This window comes from Protopterus annectens, chromosome 8.part0, assembly GCF_019279795.1.
Source record: "Protopterus annectens isolate FY-2018-M chromosome 8.part0, PAN1.0, whole genome shotgun sequence".
NCBI classification, from domain to species: domain Eukaryota; kingdom Metazoa; phylum Chordata; order Ceratodontiformes; family Protopteridae; genus Protopterus; species Protopterus annectens.
This window is the reverse complement of record NC_056741.1, coordinates 1,393,404,244-1,393,417,828: the sequence shown is the minus strand read 5'-3', so window position 1 is coordinate 1,393,417,828 and position 13,585 is coordinate 1,393,404,244. Positions and strand designations below refer to the sequence as shown.

At 39.2% G+C, this 13,585-nt stretch overlaps 1 protein-coding gene across 2 annotated transcripts in view; it reads right to left on the bottom strand.

Annotated features, from left to right (window-relative positions):
* The window catches only part of REXO2 (RNA exonuclease 2), a 313,083-nt gene extending 299,926 nt beyond the window's left edge, over positions 1–13,157 (bottom strand). Inside the window, exon 1 of one of the 2 annotated variants that reach the window (XM_044080977.1) lies at positions 12,844–13,157. In XM_044080977.1, coding sequence (XP_043936912.1) covers positions 12,844–13,128 — 285 coding nt within the window. In that variant the 5' untranslated portion in view covers positions 13,129–13,157. The remainder of the gene's footprint in view (positions 1–12,843) is intronic. The other variant, XM_044080976.1, reaches the window with a different exon arrangement.
* Between the last annotated feature and the right edge of the window lie 428 nt (positions 13,158–13,585).

Sequence of the window (13,585 nt, the reverse complement as noted above, 5' to 3'; positions counted from 1 at the left end):
CGAGAACCTACAGAAGTGAAAGCTATTCAGGCAATGCCTGCCCGTTACCAAAAAGCAGATGAAGGCATTCTTGTGGACAGTGGGGTACTATATAAAGTTTGTTTCCAATTATAGTACAAAAGCTGCTCCCCTCACACACGTAAGGAGGAAAAACAGACCAGACAAGGTTATGTGGATCCCAGCCTGCAACCAGGCATTGCAAAAGCGTAAAGGGGCTTTGAAAGGACCCCTTGTGCTAGCCAGTCCAGATTACAGCAAAGACTTTGTTATGCAGGTGGATGCTTCGAACTATGGGGTGGGGGCTCTACACAGCCAGGTTTCCTCAGAGGGAGAAGAGCATCCTGTTGTATATCTCAGCCACATACTCCAACTCAGGGAGAAAAATTATGCAGCTGTAGAAAAAGAATATCCAGCCACAGTATGAGCACTGCAAAAACGTCAGCCCTATCTGTATGGAAGGAAATTCACTGTGGATACAGACCAAAATCCCTTAAAATGGCTACACTGAGTTAGCCAGTGAAATGCCAAGTTATTAAGGTGGACCCTACGGTTACAGGCATATGACAAGACAGGGCAGCACCATAGTGGGGTCAGCAATGACAATGCAGATGGGCTGTCAAGACAGGGTATGAGTTAAGGTGCTCCCACACAGGCCCATTTTTCTCCAGAAATGTTTCTCCTGGGTCACTTGAGAAACTAGCTTGAGTCTTCAAAAGGGGGGGGGGGGAAGATGCAAGGTAGTGCCAGCTGTGCCAAGGGGAATAGGGCAATGCATGCGTAACATATGCCAGTATAACTATCTGTAGTTTTGTAATGATTCATCTCATTTGAATATCAAACTGATTTGTACAGATGCTTGTGTTAAAAATGTATTTGTAAAGCTGCTTGTGTTAAAATGTACAAATAATGAGTGCTAACAGACAGAAAAGAAATATACAGTACATGTACAGTATGTCAGTCTATACTACTGTAACTGCTGAAATGTATACATTTTAACAGAGGATACTGGAAGGGAAGAGGTTAAGCTCAGCCCAGTTAACCTTAAGAAAAAATAACCTAAAATTAAATGACTTTAAGCCACAAAGATTTTATCTCACAGCTCTGAATGCAGCCAGAGAAGTAAGGTCTGTAAAAAGCCTTTCTGCAGGAAGGGTTGAAGTGCTGGAATTATTTTATAGTTGCCAAATGCTGCAATAAACCTTTAGTTAAAGTTCTATGTGTGTACTGTGACACGTGTCAAATCCTAGCTCAGTATCCAGTGAGGGGGTAGTACGGGAACCACTAAGTCAGGTGGGCCAAGGGTGAGGTCATTCTGTAGCCAGCACTGAAATTGTATTTTGATACTAGTGAGAGATGCGATAGTGGCACTCGGCACTTTATTAGACCTGACAACAGACACTCATCTAACTTTATCTTGCCTTACTCTAGAAAGTAAGTAGGGAACAGTAATCCTTCAGTCAGTTAGGAAAATATAGTGAGATTAGTGAAATGTTGTTTTTCCTGCATCTGTCCAAGTCTTTTCATTAATGTTATTTTTTTATATTGCCTGTGATTGAAACTTTGGCATTCACCGTAAACAGATATTCTGTATTTTCATTTATTTTTAATATTTATTATTAAATATAACTAAACCTTTCATTGTGTCTGGTATTTTAGAAAATAGTTTAACCTTTGAGAGTACTTGTATTTATTTAGTGGTATTGTGGCTGCACACTCCTGAAAGTCTTGCTTCTTGGTTGAACATTACCATTTGTATTTTACTAAGAGTAATTGGGTACTCTGGTAAGAGCATTAAAGTAGCTGGTTGGTGGCAGTGGACCTGCCTTGTCTGGGTGAAGGTGGCAAAGGGAGTAAGCTGTGCCAGCCTTTTCCAGGTGTGTATGTGAAAATCAAATCTCAAAGACAGTGTTTGTATCAGCTACTCTGAACAGGGACACAGCACCAATTTCACAGAGAGGGTAGTGGAGGGCTTGGAACACCCGGCTAAAGGCTCAACTCTACAGCTGTGTCAGTGGGGAGTATTATTTGGGGCATGGAGAGGTAGCCCAGCCCCAGGACTGGAGTGTGCATTCCCTATGTGCTCTTAAGGGAAACCGTACTTTATTCAGAGAGCTGCATCTGAAATACTGTGTGTGTCTATTTTTTTCAGTGAACATTCTCCACCTGTGTCAGTGCTGAGGATTGAGGTACCTTTGACCCCTGACCCAGAAGAGGGATGTCACAAACATCATCCAGGCAGCCATAAAGGATGGTTCACAATTTTTTTCTCCATGGCTCTAAGTGAACAAGCACTCCTCAAGTCACCAGGGAGGGGACATGCAACAGGCTGGTGGTGCCTCCAGGTAGCCCTGCCCTGATTCACCACCTCCACCCCAAGCAGCCTAAGCAGTGATCACTCCAATCTCCACCAGACAGATCACAACATTCAGTGTGCCTTCAAATGCAGGGAGCCCCACCCTCTATCTGGAAAGGACAAGCAGGCCATGCCCCTTCATTTTCCACCCCTCCCTACTTGGTTTCTTAAATCTATTTTTTTAATTTTGCTTTTGTTTACTGTTTATCCAAATTTGTTTTATCACAAAAAAAGCTCCAATGTATTGCAAACAGTTAAAGAGACTTTCAGTAATATACATGAACAGATATTAAGTAATATACATTAACAATTAAACATTCATTTGCTAATGAGATTACATTCTCATTTGCTAATGAGATTACATTCATATGGAATAACAGCATACTATTACAGCATAAAAGATATTCATGCTTTAGTAGATGTTGAACATTGAGCATTTGAAGATGTGTATTAGTGGGTTTGTCAAATACATAATAGATACTCTAATTAGTGCTTTGAAATTCAAAGAAAAGTAGGTGAGGGAAGGAACCAGATAGGGCAGAAAATGTTAACACTGTAGTTACGAGAAGGGGTATAAAGCCAGTTTTATATAAACGCATACATACATATTACTTACACACACGTGTATTTACTATGAAAATATTTAAATTTTTGAACATCAAAATTCTGAGACTATAACATCTAAAGACCAAAACACTGAAGACCACAATACCAATGCAGACCCAGAAACAAGTGCTAATGTGGGTCCTGCAAGGGGCGGCATTTTGGGAATTTTATATTTTTGTCTTTAGATATTACAGAGTCTGGATTTTGAAGTTATATTTTCACAGAAATCACACTCATGCGCGCGCACACACACACACATACACACATATATATATATATATATATATATATATATATATATATATATATACACACACACACACACACACACACATAGAGAGAGCAATTATGTTATACCACAAGTATAGCAGTGGGGTGTGAGAAGCGTCATAAAACTGTGCATATGGCGGGAAGATGCTAGTAAAACTATTTGAGTATTGGCAATACAAGTTGTGGGTCATAGGATTCTGAACAAAGAGAAATGGTTTGACAATAGGGTAAGCTGAAGATAACAGTGGCATTTATCCTGGAGATATAAATAAGCAGATTCACTGATTTCGATTCTCGGCTGGAGTGCCTTTTCTGGAGTCTGCATGTCCTCCCTGCGGTCGAGTGGCCTCCGAAAGACATGCGTGAATGGGCATGCCTTCGCTGAAGGTTGGGTGTCGGGCTAGCAACTCAGCACCATAAAAAAAAAAAAAAATCTACTGCCAATCATTAGCGGACCGGAGTTCCGCTATGGTGACCCCTAACTGGGAAAAGCTGAAAAGACAAACAACAACTGATTTCATAGGTGAAGTTTTAGTTGCGTTTTAAATGAGTTTGCATTCAGAATGGATTTCAGTGGTAGTGTGATGTGTTTTTTATAGTTTGGCTAAACTATCTGAATACAGACAGCCATCTACAATGTTAGATGATTTGGTTACAGTGATTTTTCTCTACAGTGTAAAATTCTATTGGGGGATTAATGTTGTACTGCATTAAGGGCTGGGCAATTTTCTTGCCAATACAATAGTCTGTGTATTGCAGTCAGCTGAGAGAGCTAGGTGATGTGGTTGTTCTAAACAGTTTAATTCTCTGAGGGCTTAGGTAGTGGTGTGTTCTTTTCTCATACTTTACTGAAAATGTGGCTATTGTATCAACATTTCTGAAGTTTGTACAGTTGTGAGACTTGAAGGTTAGTGAAGTCTGGGGCAGCATAGAAGAGAGATGGCAATAAGAGATTAATGGCTTTAAGTCCTTTGTCTATGTCAGTGAGGTAGGTTTTGCTTTGTGTAATATACCTAGTTTTGATGATTTTTTTTTTAAACGTGTGATATACAGGGGATGAATTTCAACTGGTTTTCTAGGGTTACACCCAATAATTCTGTGTGATTTACTTGTTCAATTATGGTGTTGGCAGAATGGATAGTGAATATTGTTCTAGGGTAAAGAGCAGTAATTTAGTTTTTTGGGGTTTAGTAGTAATTGTGAATTATTTAGCTATGTTTCAAATCGATAAGTATTGTTGTGTAAGGTCTTGGAGTTGAGAGAGAGAGAGATTTAGTACAGCAGATTAGGGCTGAGTCATGGCCATATTGAGCTAGGTTAATATTTTTGCAGCAATGTACAAGTCCTTGATGAATATGTCAGAAATGCAGTCAAGTATAGGTCCTTGTAGGACACCATTGCTTACAGTCAAGAAGGTGAAGACATTTTATTTTACTGTTTGTGCTCAGTTTATGAGGTAGCCAAGGACAATCACAGTGAAGAGTTGGTGAGCCCTAAGGATGAGAGTTTATGTAAGAATTGTTGATAGAAGATACAAGTTTTACATAAGTCTAGGAAGTCTGTGAAGACTAGGCTTCCGACACTTCTATGGGTTTTGACAGTATTAACAAAATTCAGCAAAGCAGTAAATGCATTGCAGTAAGGATGGAAGCCGTGTTGGGTGGAAGACAGAAGCTGGTTATCAATTAGTTGAAAAGCTGTGTATGAATAAATTTTTCTAATGGTTTTGACAAAGGGCAGTAATATGGCAAATGCCCTACAGTTTGGAAGATCAATATTGATTCCACTCTTCATCACTGGAATAACAGATGTTTTTTCTACATCAAGTGGACTTTATTTTCAGATATGGATTGATTTATCAGAACTGAAACTGGATATGCAGTAGCCTGAGCTGCTATGATTAACAGGTACACTGCCAGGGGGAGGAGCTGTAACAGGCTTAAATTTTTTAGGTACCTTTTGATGGTATCAGTGTGGAAACTGGTTGGAATGAGAAGCAGTGGAGGGGATAATTTAATTGACTAGGGACATCAACAGCATGATTATTCACCTGGTTGGTTAATGACTCCACAGTCTATATAATGCAGTTATTGAATTAATTGGCCATGGTCTTATTTTTGTGTAGCTTGACCTGGATTTAACAGTTTATTGATAGAGGCCCAGAAAATATTTTGGATTGCTAGTGTATATATTTTTATTGGTCGAGTAATGGGGTTTCTTATCTTTATAAGTTGTTTTGTTGTTAGGTTTCACAAGCTAGTAAAGTGGGAACCGTTTTATTTTTTTCTACAGACCTTTCATACTTGTGCTCCGTTTCATAAGTTGTTCAGTTGTTAATGATAGCCATGGAGCAGGGTTGGCTTTGACTCTTTTTATAGGTGGGGGGGAGACTAGAGTGTTTAGAACACCTAGGAAGAGTTTACTGAACTCAGAGATGGCAGTAGCTATGGAGAGAGAGTTTAGTAACTCTTAGTTAAGGAGATGTAGTGTATTAATAAAACCATCTTTGTGAAAAGTAGTAAGTTTTCGTACTAGGCTATAAGGATGTGTTTTGAGGCCGTTGCTTTTGTTCCTTACGGTGTAGACTGGCAAGTGATCATTTAGGCTACCTGACAAAGTTCCATGGCATGCTGTTTATTTATACAGGAAGTTAGAATCCATTTGAGGGTTGATTGTATTTAAAATTTGTTTACTAGAGTAGAGCACTGATCAGACGTGAACAATTTCAGTATCAGTCTAGGAATACAGAAAAAGTGTAAATTACACTTACCGAGAAAACATCTATAAAGTACAATTATTAGCTAATTATACAATTAGGACTCATTTATTATAAATTGAAACAAATATCATGAAGGAAAAGATGTCTGATAATTACACCTGAGTGTTGTCTAAGTAGGAATGATAAGATAGATGAGTGGAGGATATCAGGCAATTTGCAAGCAGATGGAAGAAGCTATTTTAAGCAAAAGATTATGCAAGTGAAAGTACAGATTGCGGCAATTGAACACTTCGTATGAGGGGCAGTAAGAATGTTTCTAGTAGCAGAAAAGTGTTATGAGTAGGGATAAGGGAGAAATGTAACTTAAGTTAGGTAATATGGTTGGATGAGAGGCAATGACAATTTGCTGATGAGCACAAGTAGGCCATTAGCAGAGTCCTAAATTTGCGATACAAGGTGTCATGTGGGGAATACTGGTCCCAGAGTTCTGGACCTAGAATAGAGAAGTAGTGATCTGTACAATGGAGTTTAGTTTTGTGGAGATGCAGTGTCGAAGTGCAAATCGGTTGTGGTTTCTGAGGCTTTAATAGGAAAGTTGTCTAGTTTGCCTGTTACAGATGAGAAGAGAATATCTGGGTGACTATGTAATTTGAATATTTGGGATTCAAGAGGAGCAACCCATATCTGGGTGACTATATACTTTGAATATTTGGGATTCAAGGAGGTAGTCAACCATTTCTTGAACAGAAGGCTACCCCCCCCCCCCATCTTTTACAGTGGTGCACATTTTGTTATGAGACCAGGTCTGGTTATTGTTTTAATGTGTGTTAAGTTTGTTTTTGATGGTGAGGCTATGACGGGGAGACCATGGTGAAGTTGAGAGAGTAGAATGCCTTTGCCTATGGACGTTCTCAGGGTTTTACTAAAAAGAGGGAGACTTATTAGACCAAAATATGGTAGAGATAACCTTTTTTCCTTGGGTGGTCAAGGTACAGACAGACAGAGAGAGAAAGTTAAGGGAGGAGTCAAGGAAAATGCCAAGCTATTTAAGAGACAGCATCTTCTGTGCATACCTTACAACCGCAACAACAATCCCAAACAGTTTTGTACTTCAATTTTCCACTGGGTGCCAAAAATCATATTTTTAGTTTTGCTGGAGTTGTGAATAATGCTTTTGTTAGAGATCTAATGGATCAAGGCTAGGAAATCTGCGGCATGTCTTTTTGGAGTTTGGGTACTTTTACAACAGGAAATATCAGAGCTACCTGTTTGCTGTGATTCAGAGGACAACGGATATATTCTTGCTCATTCCTTTCAAGCTACTTATTCACCATTTTCTTCACTGCAAACGAAAGTTCCCATTTTTGAAGAACTTTAGTATGATACCCAGATTCACCAAAATGGTAGCTTTAAAAAAATGTACAGTGTCCCAAGTTCTCTCTCTTTCTAAGAAACTAATGAAAACATTGCTAATTTAGTGCCACCTTCATTCGCTTGCTCAGCTTTTCACAGGTATTTACTATTGTTGCCATGGCAGTATTTTTTATTCTATCATTGCAAAAGTAGTTTACTATAACACATTCATTTTGCAAGGCCAATTTTTCCATAGCTGTGGCGTTTAGCCTCTGTATATCACACCTGGCAAACCAATAAAACAGATAAAGCTTTTAAGAAATAAAGCTCAAACTCACTCACGTACTAGCAAGACCAGGAACTATTACATGTTTTTGTAACCAGCTACAGGATGTAAGGGCATTGTCCAGTCTGCATCAGCTCAGCAACATGTACTACTTCAATAATTTTTATTTTTACTTATTTATTTTAAAATCACCCCTTTCACAAAAGTACTAGTTTCCCCATACAAAGCCAACATTTTTCTACCTTTCCTGAACTAAGTGTACCACATAAACTCCTGTGTTACAAATAAAGTGAGAAGTTTTTTTTTTTTTTGGATAATTCCAAAACTAAAAGTGTTGAAATACCAAATACTTAAAGCAAAAATAAATTGAGTTTCATCAGAAAGTGCTTTAAAATCTAAATTTCAAACAGCTGTGTCTTACTCCCAACACATAGAGCAGCAAATGAACCCTTACATTGTTTAAACAGGGTGATATCACCTCAAACTTATAAATCAAACAATGCTCCAGCTTTCTGACCACTTAAGGCCTTCCCTTGAACCTGAATTCACTTCAGAAGGAAAGCATCATCCATGTAGTCCAAAAGATCAAGCATTTTTTTTTACTTTTTTTGTAACCTTAGGAAAAGTCCCATACAATATCCTTCCTAGTCACAGGTCCCCCTCTATGACCCAGGATAACCATACCATGTACTTGAATGTACTGGAGTCACTCACTGTTTAGCTAAACACCATATTTGTGGGTTATTACCACTATCCTTCCATAAACTGGGATATATATACACAGCCACTAACATGTAGGTCCAAACATTCCTGGATTCTGTCAATCCAAACACCCTAAAAAAAGCTAGTCTACAAAACCACTAAAGCAATACAGGTACAAATATCCTGGATCTGGCACTCACACATATGAGGGAATATTGCCCCCACTATGTTATGTCCTCAGTGGTCAGATCAAACCGGTCAGCTTTGAAATAAATATAAAACCCAAACTCTCAACAAACCTGATAACCTTTAAGAACTTTTCCAAGGCTAACTACCACCTATTAAGTGATGATTATAGCTAAATTGTAAACCCTCTCCTAAATTCAAAGAACCCTGTGGTCTATGTGGAAGTGTTTACAGAAACCATATACAAGCATGTAAATAACTACATAAGAACAGCAGTACCAAACCAAAATAAACGTAGGACAAACTCTAAAAACAAACCCTCTTTGTGGATCCCCAGTACAAATAGGTTGCACAACAAAAGAAAGAAGATCCTGTCCAAAAATGGGAAGGGCTATGCCCAACAGGCAAAAAAACTTCCTCATCAGGCTTAACAAACAACTTACTGGATATATCAAGTCCACTAAAGCCAACTTTGAAGAAAAAATTGCCTCCCAAGCAAAAGATGCCCATAAGACATTTTTCAGTTATGCATGCAATCTTAAAGCTAACACCCAACAGTCTGCTGAACTAACTGTAAATGGAATTCCCTATACCAAACTGAAAAATACAGCAAATGTGCTGGCCAATAAATTTAGCTTCAATTCTATCCCCCTATCACCACCCCCATGTTATCTCCTAGGAAATACCAACTACCATTTCTTCCCACAACTATCAATAAAAAACGGTGCTAAAAACAGTATCTATGGGTCCTAATACCTCAGGATGCCTCCTAAATAGCTTGAAACATGACCTGTCAGGCCCACTAGAATCTCTACAGCCTCCATACAGGCTTCATACCTATGGAATGGAGAAATGCAACGGTCATTCCTCTACATAAAGAGGGACCATCAACAGACTAAGGGAACTACACCCATAAGTTTGGCTAGCCTTATATGGAAGTCCACTGAAAGAATTATCGTGGATCAGATAAAGACATTAAAAAAACTTCAAACACTGGACCCATCCAAGTATGATTTCGCCAAGGGCAAGTCATGCCTAATAAACCTGGACTTCTTTGAGAAGGTCAACAGAGTCAAAGACAAGGGCAAAACGGTGCATACTGCTTACCTTGACCTGACAACTCACAAATTTAGGCATAAATCCCTATGTCACTCTATGGATAGCCAAAAGGCTCAATGACAGGGCACATGAAGGAATCCACCTCCATCAAGAGGCCTGATACTAGTAGTGTCCTACAAGCCTCAGTACCGGGAACTCGCCTATTCAGAATATACTTTTCTGAAGTCAGGGCAAAGAGGGCCTTTGGCTGATCAGATTTCATGACGACTGCAAGCTGGGTGCAATTGCTAAATCCCCACAAAGATATAGATTTCTCCAGGACCGTCTCACACAGACAAAACTGGTGCCAGAGCAATTGTCTAAAACTCGACTTAAAAAAATGCACATTTATACCCTTTGAACAACCACCCCTGCAAATTACAACATTAACACTCCCCTAAAAGAAACCCCAGTGTTAAGGGACTTGGAAACTCAGACTGACAGTAACCTGAACTTTGATCACCATGTGTACATTGTGGTGAGAAAACCTTCTACATTGTACAACTTATAAGCAAGGGCATGATATCCAAATCCAAGGTGATTACAGTCCTACTACACTCAGCCCTCATTAGCCCAATAATAAGCGTACAATGCACCTTTGCCATATACTTGACCGGGCATTTGCAACACCTAGAGCGGCGACACACATGTTCCTCAATAAAAGAATACAGGGTGTAAACAATATGTCCTATGCAAGCCACATCAAAGCCCTGTCCCTGTACTTTGTCTCCTACAGATTACCGAGGGGAGATCTATGCATAATCTACAAGGCATTCTCCAATCCAACATTAATGGATCTTGTGACAAACAAAACATGTTGGAGGTATAGGTATGCTTCTCAAAGATTATCCCTGCTGTGGAACAGCATCACTGTTTGTGTGACGCAGACCTCTTCCCTAAGCTTACTCAAATGCAATTTGGTCTAATGGATGAGAAATTGCAAATTCATCTGTGGCTTGTCGCCTGTCCCCCTACAGGATAGGAGTAGCTTATAGATGTCCTATGGCACAGGCATCTACCAAAACTGTTTTTGTCCTTAGGCATTGATAACTGGGAAAACTGGGGCATGAATGGTTAGAATTAAAATGGCTCTAGGGCCGTCAGCTTAGTAACCTCCTAGGATCCTATAAATGTGTGGCAGGTCCATTATTTTCTTTCTATAAAATAATCTAGTTTAGTTACCATCCAGAAATCCTTCCATACATTTTACTTTCTTCATATCCATTTTTCTTGCCTTACAGCAAAAAGGTCCTACCATTTTTTTAATTTTCAAATCTCACGTTTCAAAAAGGGAATTTGTTTTGTCCTACACAATCTAAGCTAGACATAACATGTTCTGTGACTGCTAATGTTATTCACTGCTTGCTGACATCAGTAAAGTGAAGCTCCCGAAACGGTTTCCGTGAGAACACTGGAGACAAGTCATAGTACCACACTGCATAAACAAACTAGTAAACATTCTGAATTTTGATCTGTGGCTAGATGCTTTTTTATCCATGGAACTGCAAACACTTACGGAAAATATGAAAATAAAACACTGAAATTGCAAAAGCTTTACCATCTTTTTGAAGTGACAATTGTCAGCCACTAAACTCAGATGGTAAACTGACAAGTCTGACACCACAGAAAGAATATGGGAGATGGTATGGCTACAGTTTTTGACTACTTAATAAAAGCCAGCAATTTAGCTAGCTTGTTTTGAAGACAGTGTAAATGTACAATGAACATATTTATAGAAACCTTCAGTTAATATAAATCAGAATCCAGTTAGTGAAAAAGAAAAACTGGTACTGCTTCCAGAAACCAAGATACCATTAACTCACAATATTGTCACAATATCTAATTGAAAAGAAAATATCCCTTATTTCACCCAGAATGAGGCATATAAAAGGAACACATGCTGCACTGTAAAGACAAAAAAATTAGTATGGTATGCCTGTTTTGTGATACAATTAAATTATAACAGAAAGCAAGTGAAGTTCATTCTCATAAGTGACGTATGTATGTATAATCTTATATATTTTGTATGTTGCAGGGTGTTTTCCTTTGCATAAGGATCAACTTGGTTTAAATTCCGTCACTGGATCAGCATACCATTTGCTTATGTTTAATGACCACTTGTATTAAATGGTTTAAATTTGTAGATCTGGGGAAATCATTGCCAAAAACTAAGGAATAATGATCTTAAACCCATGTTCTTCATCTGTCATGGGTTAAAACCAAAATCACAAAACATTCTACATGGAAAATGACAAAGAACGACGTAGCCCAAGCTAACACTGTTCTGTTGTTGCATCTTTCGGCTTATCCCGGTTAGGAGTCACCACAGCGGAACTCCGGTCCGCTAATGTTTGGTAGTGGATGTTTACGTGCCGAGTTACCAGCCCTGACGCACAACCTTCAACGAAGGCACGCCCATACACGCATGCCTCCACACAGAAGACGCTCTAGCTGAGAATCGAGCGCGACAACGTCTTGCTGTGAGGCGACAACGCTACAGCTACCACTATCAAGACTAAATAATTTAGGCCCAGCCCCCCACCCTCGGCTAAAAATGTTAAACTGTACATACCGAAATCGCAACTCATATAAGGTTTAACACTATAAAATATTAACAGTGCTTTTTTTGAATATTTTAGCATAAAATTATTTTGCGGGATAATATCAAAACACTGTAGAGTAGACAGCTACGCTTTTCTCTTAAGTATTAACGGATGTAGTCAGTATCGAAATGATGCCACAGCTCCCACAGATCACCTTCCTTTCTACACCGTCATAGTCTGACTCTGGGAACACAACGGCTAAGAAAAGAGTCCGACAAAGAAAATGTATACTGTGTATCGTGCGTTGCTTAGGCAGGCTGTCTGCAACCAGCACTTGGTATTGTAGACACCCACTCACTGAATATTCATCAATCAGTGAACGTTACTACAGTTCCTAATAGAGGTTATTTAACAGGTAATCTCCACGCCCAAAGCTGCGCAGAACTGAGTGCGAGGTACTACACTTGGAGATTATTACAAGTGAAAATCATTAAAATGAGAATTATCTGGCCGGCCTGTCACTGGAAGCTATTGCTGTATCACGTTTAACGTGAATCTTGACACCAATCACCCCTTATTAATTTTCCAGATGGTCAGCTTCACTATAAACACTACGGCACATGAAACACAGCAGAAAACCATCCGTCCCCTGTACGACATGAGCTGACGCCACTGCAGCGGGGAGCAAGCATTTTCGAGTAACAATCTGAAAGTAAGCAGAAAGTACCTCTAAGTCCACCCACACCATCCTCTGCCTCATAGTATCTGCCATACTGCAAACACTTTTAGACAATGACACCTGGACCGTTCTGTTTCTTAGTGCAACAAATCTTTGTTTGTAAAAAGCTCCAGAACAAGTCGACAGTCTTTTCAAACTACCACAGGGCTGCAGAGTGGTCCTAAGAACTGTAACCCGATGCCAAATAACGGGTTTCCCCCAAAAGAAGCCAGCACGACTCACTCCAACCGGTAAGAGACTATAAGTTTGGCGGGCAGCTTTCAATATCAGCATCCTAAAATGCAGTTGACTAACTTCCGTTGTCGTATATCGTCTGTCGTATAAGCTGTGCAACAGCGCGCTTCAAAATTCGGCAAAATCACTAGAACACGATGCTTGGTTCCTGGAAGAGTACTTAAATTTTAACGTTCACTTGATGTATAAGTTGTTGAAACGTGAACCTGCGAAGGTAAAGCACAGTACAGTGCTCTACAGTACAGTTTATAGAATGCAGAGCATCATAAATTATTAATTTATTGTTAAAAATCACATTTCTCATACAGCACAATTTTTGTGACCCAAAATAATTTGACAGTTCATAGGTATGATGCAATGCTGGTTAAGTTGTGTAATGTGATCATAGATCTCAAGTTTTACTTCCATGATTAGGGACCCTTTTTCAAATAACGATAGTAGTAACTTAAAACTTTGGAAACTAAAGGCGCAGCACAGTCCTAGAAACAAATGTACA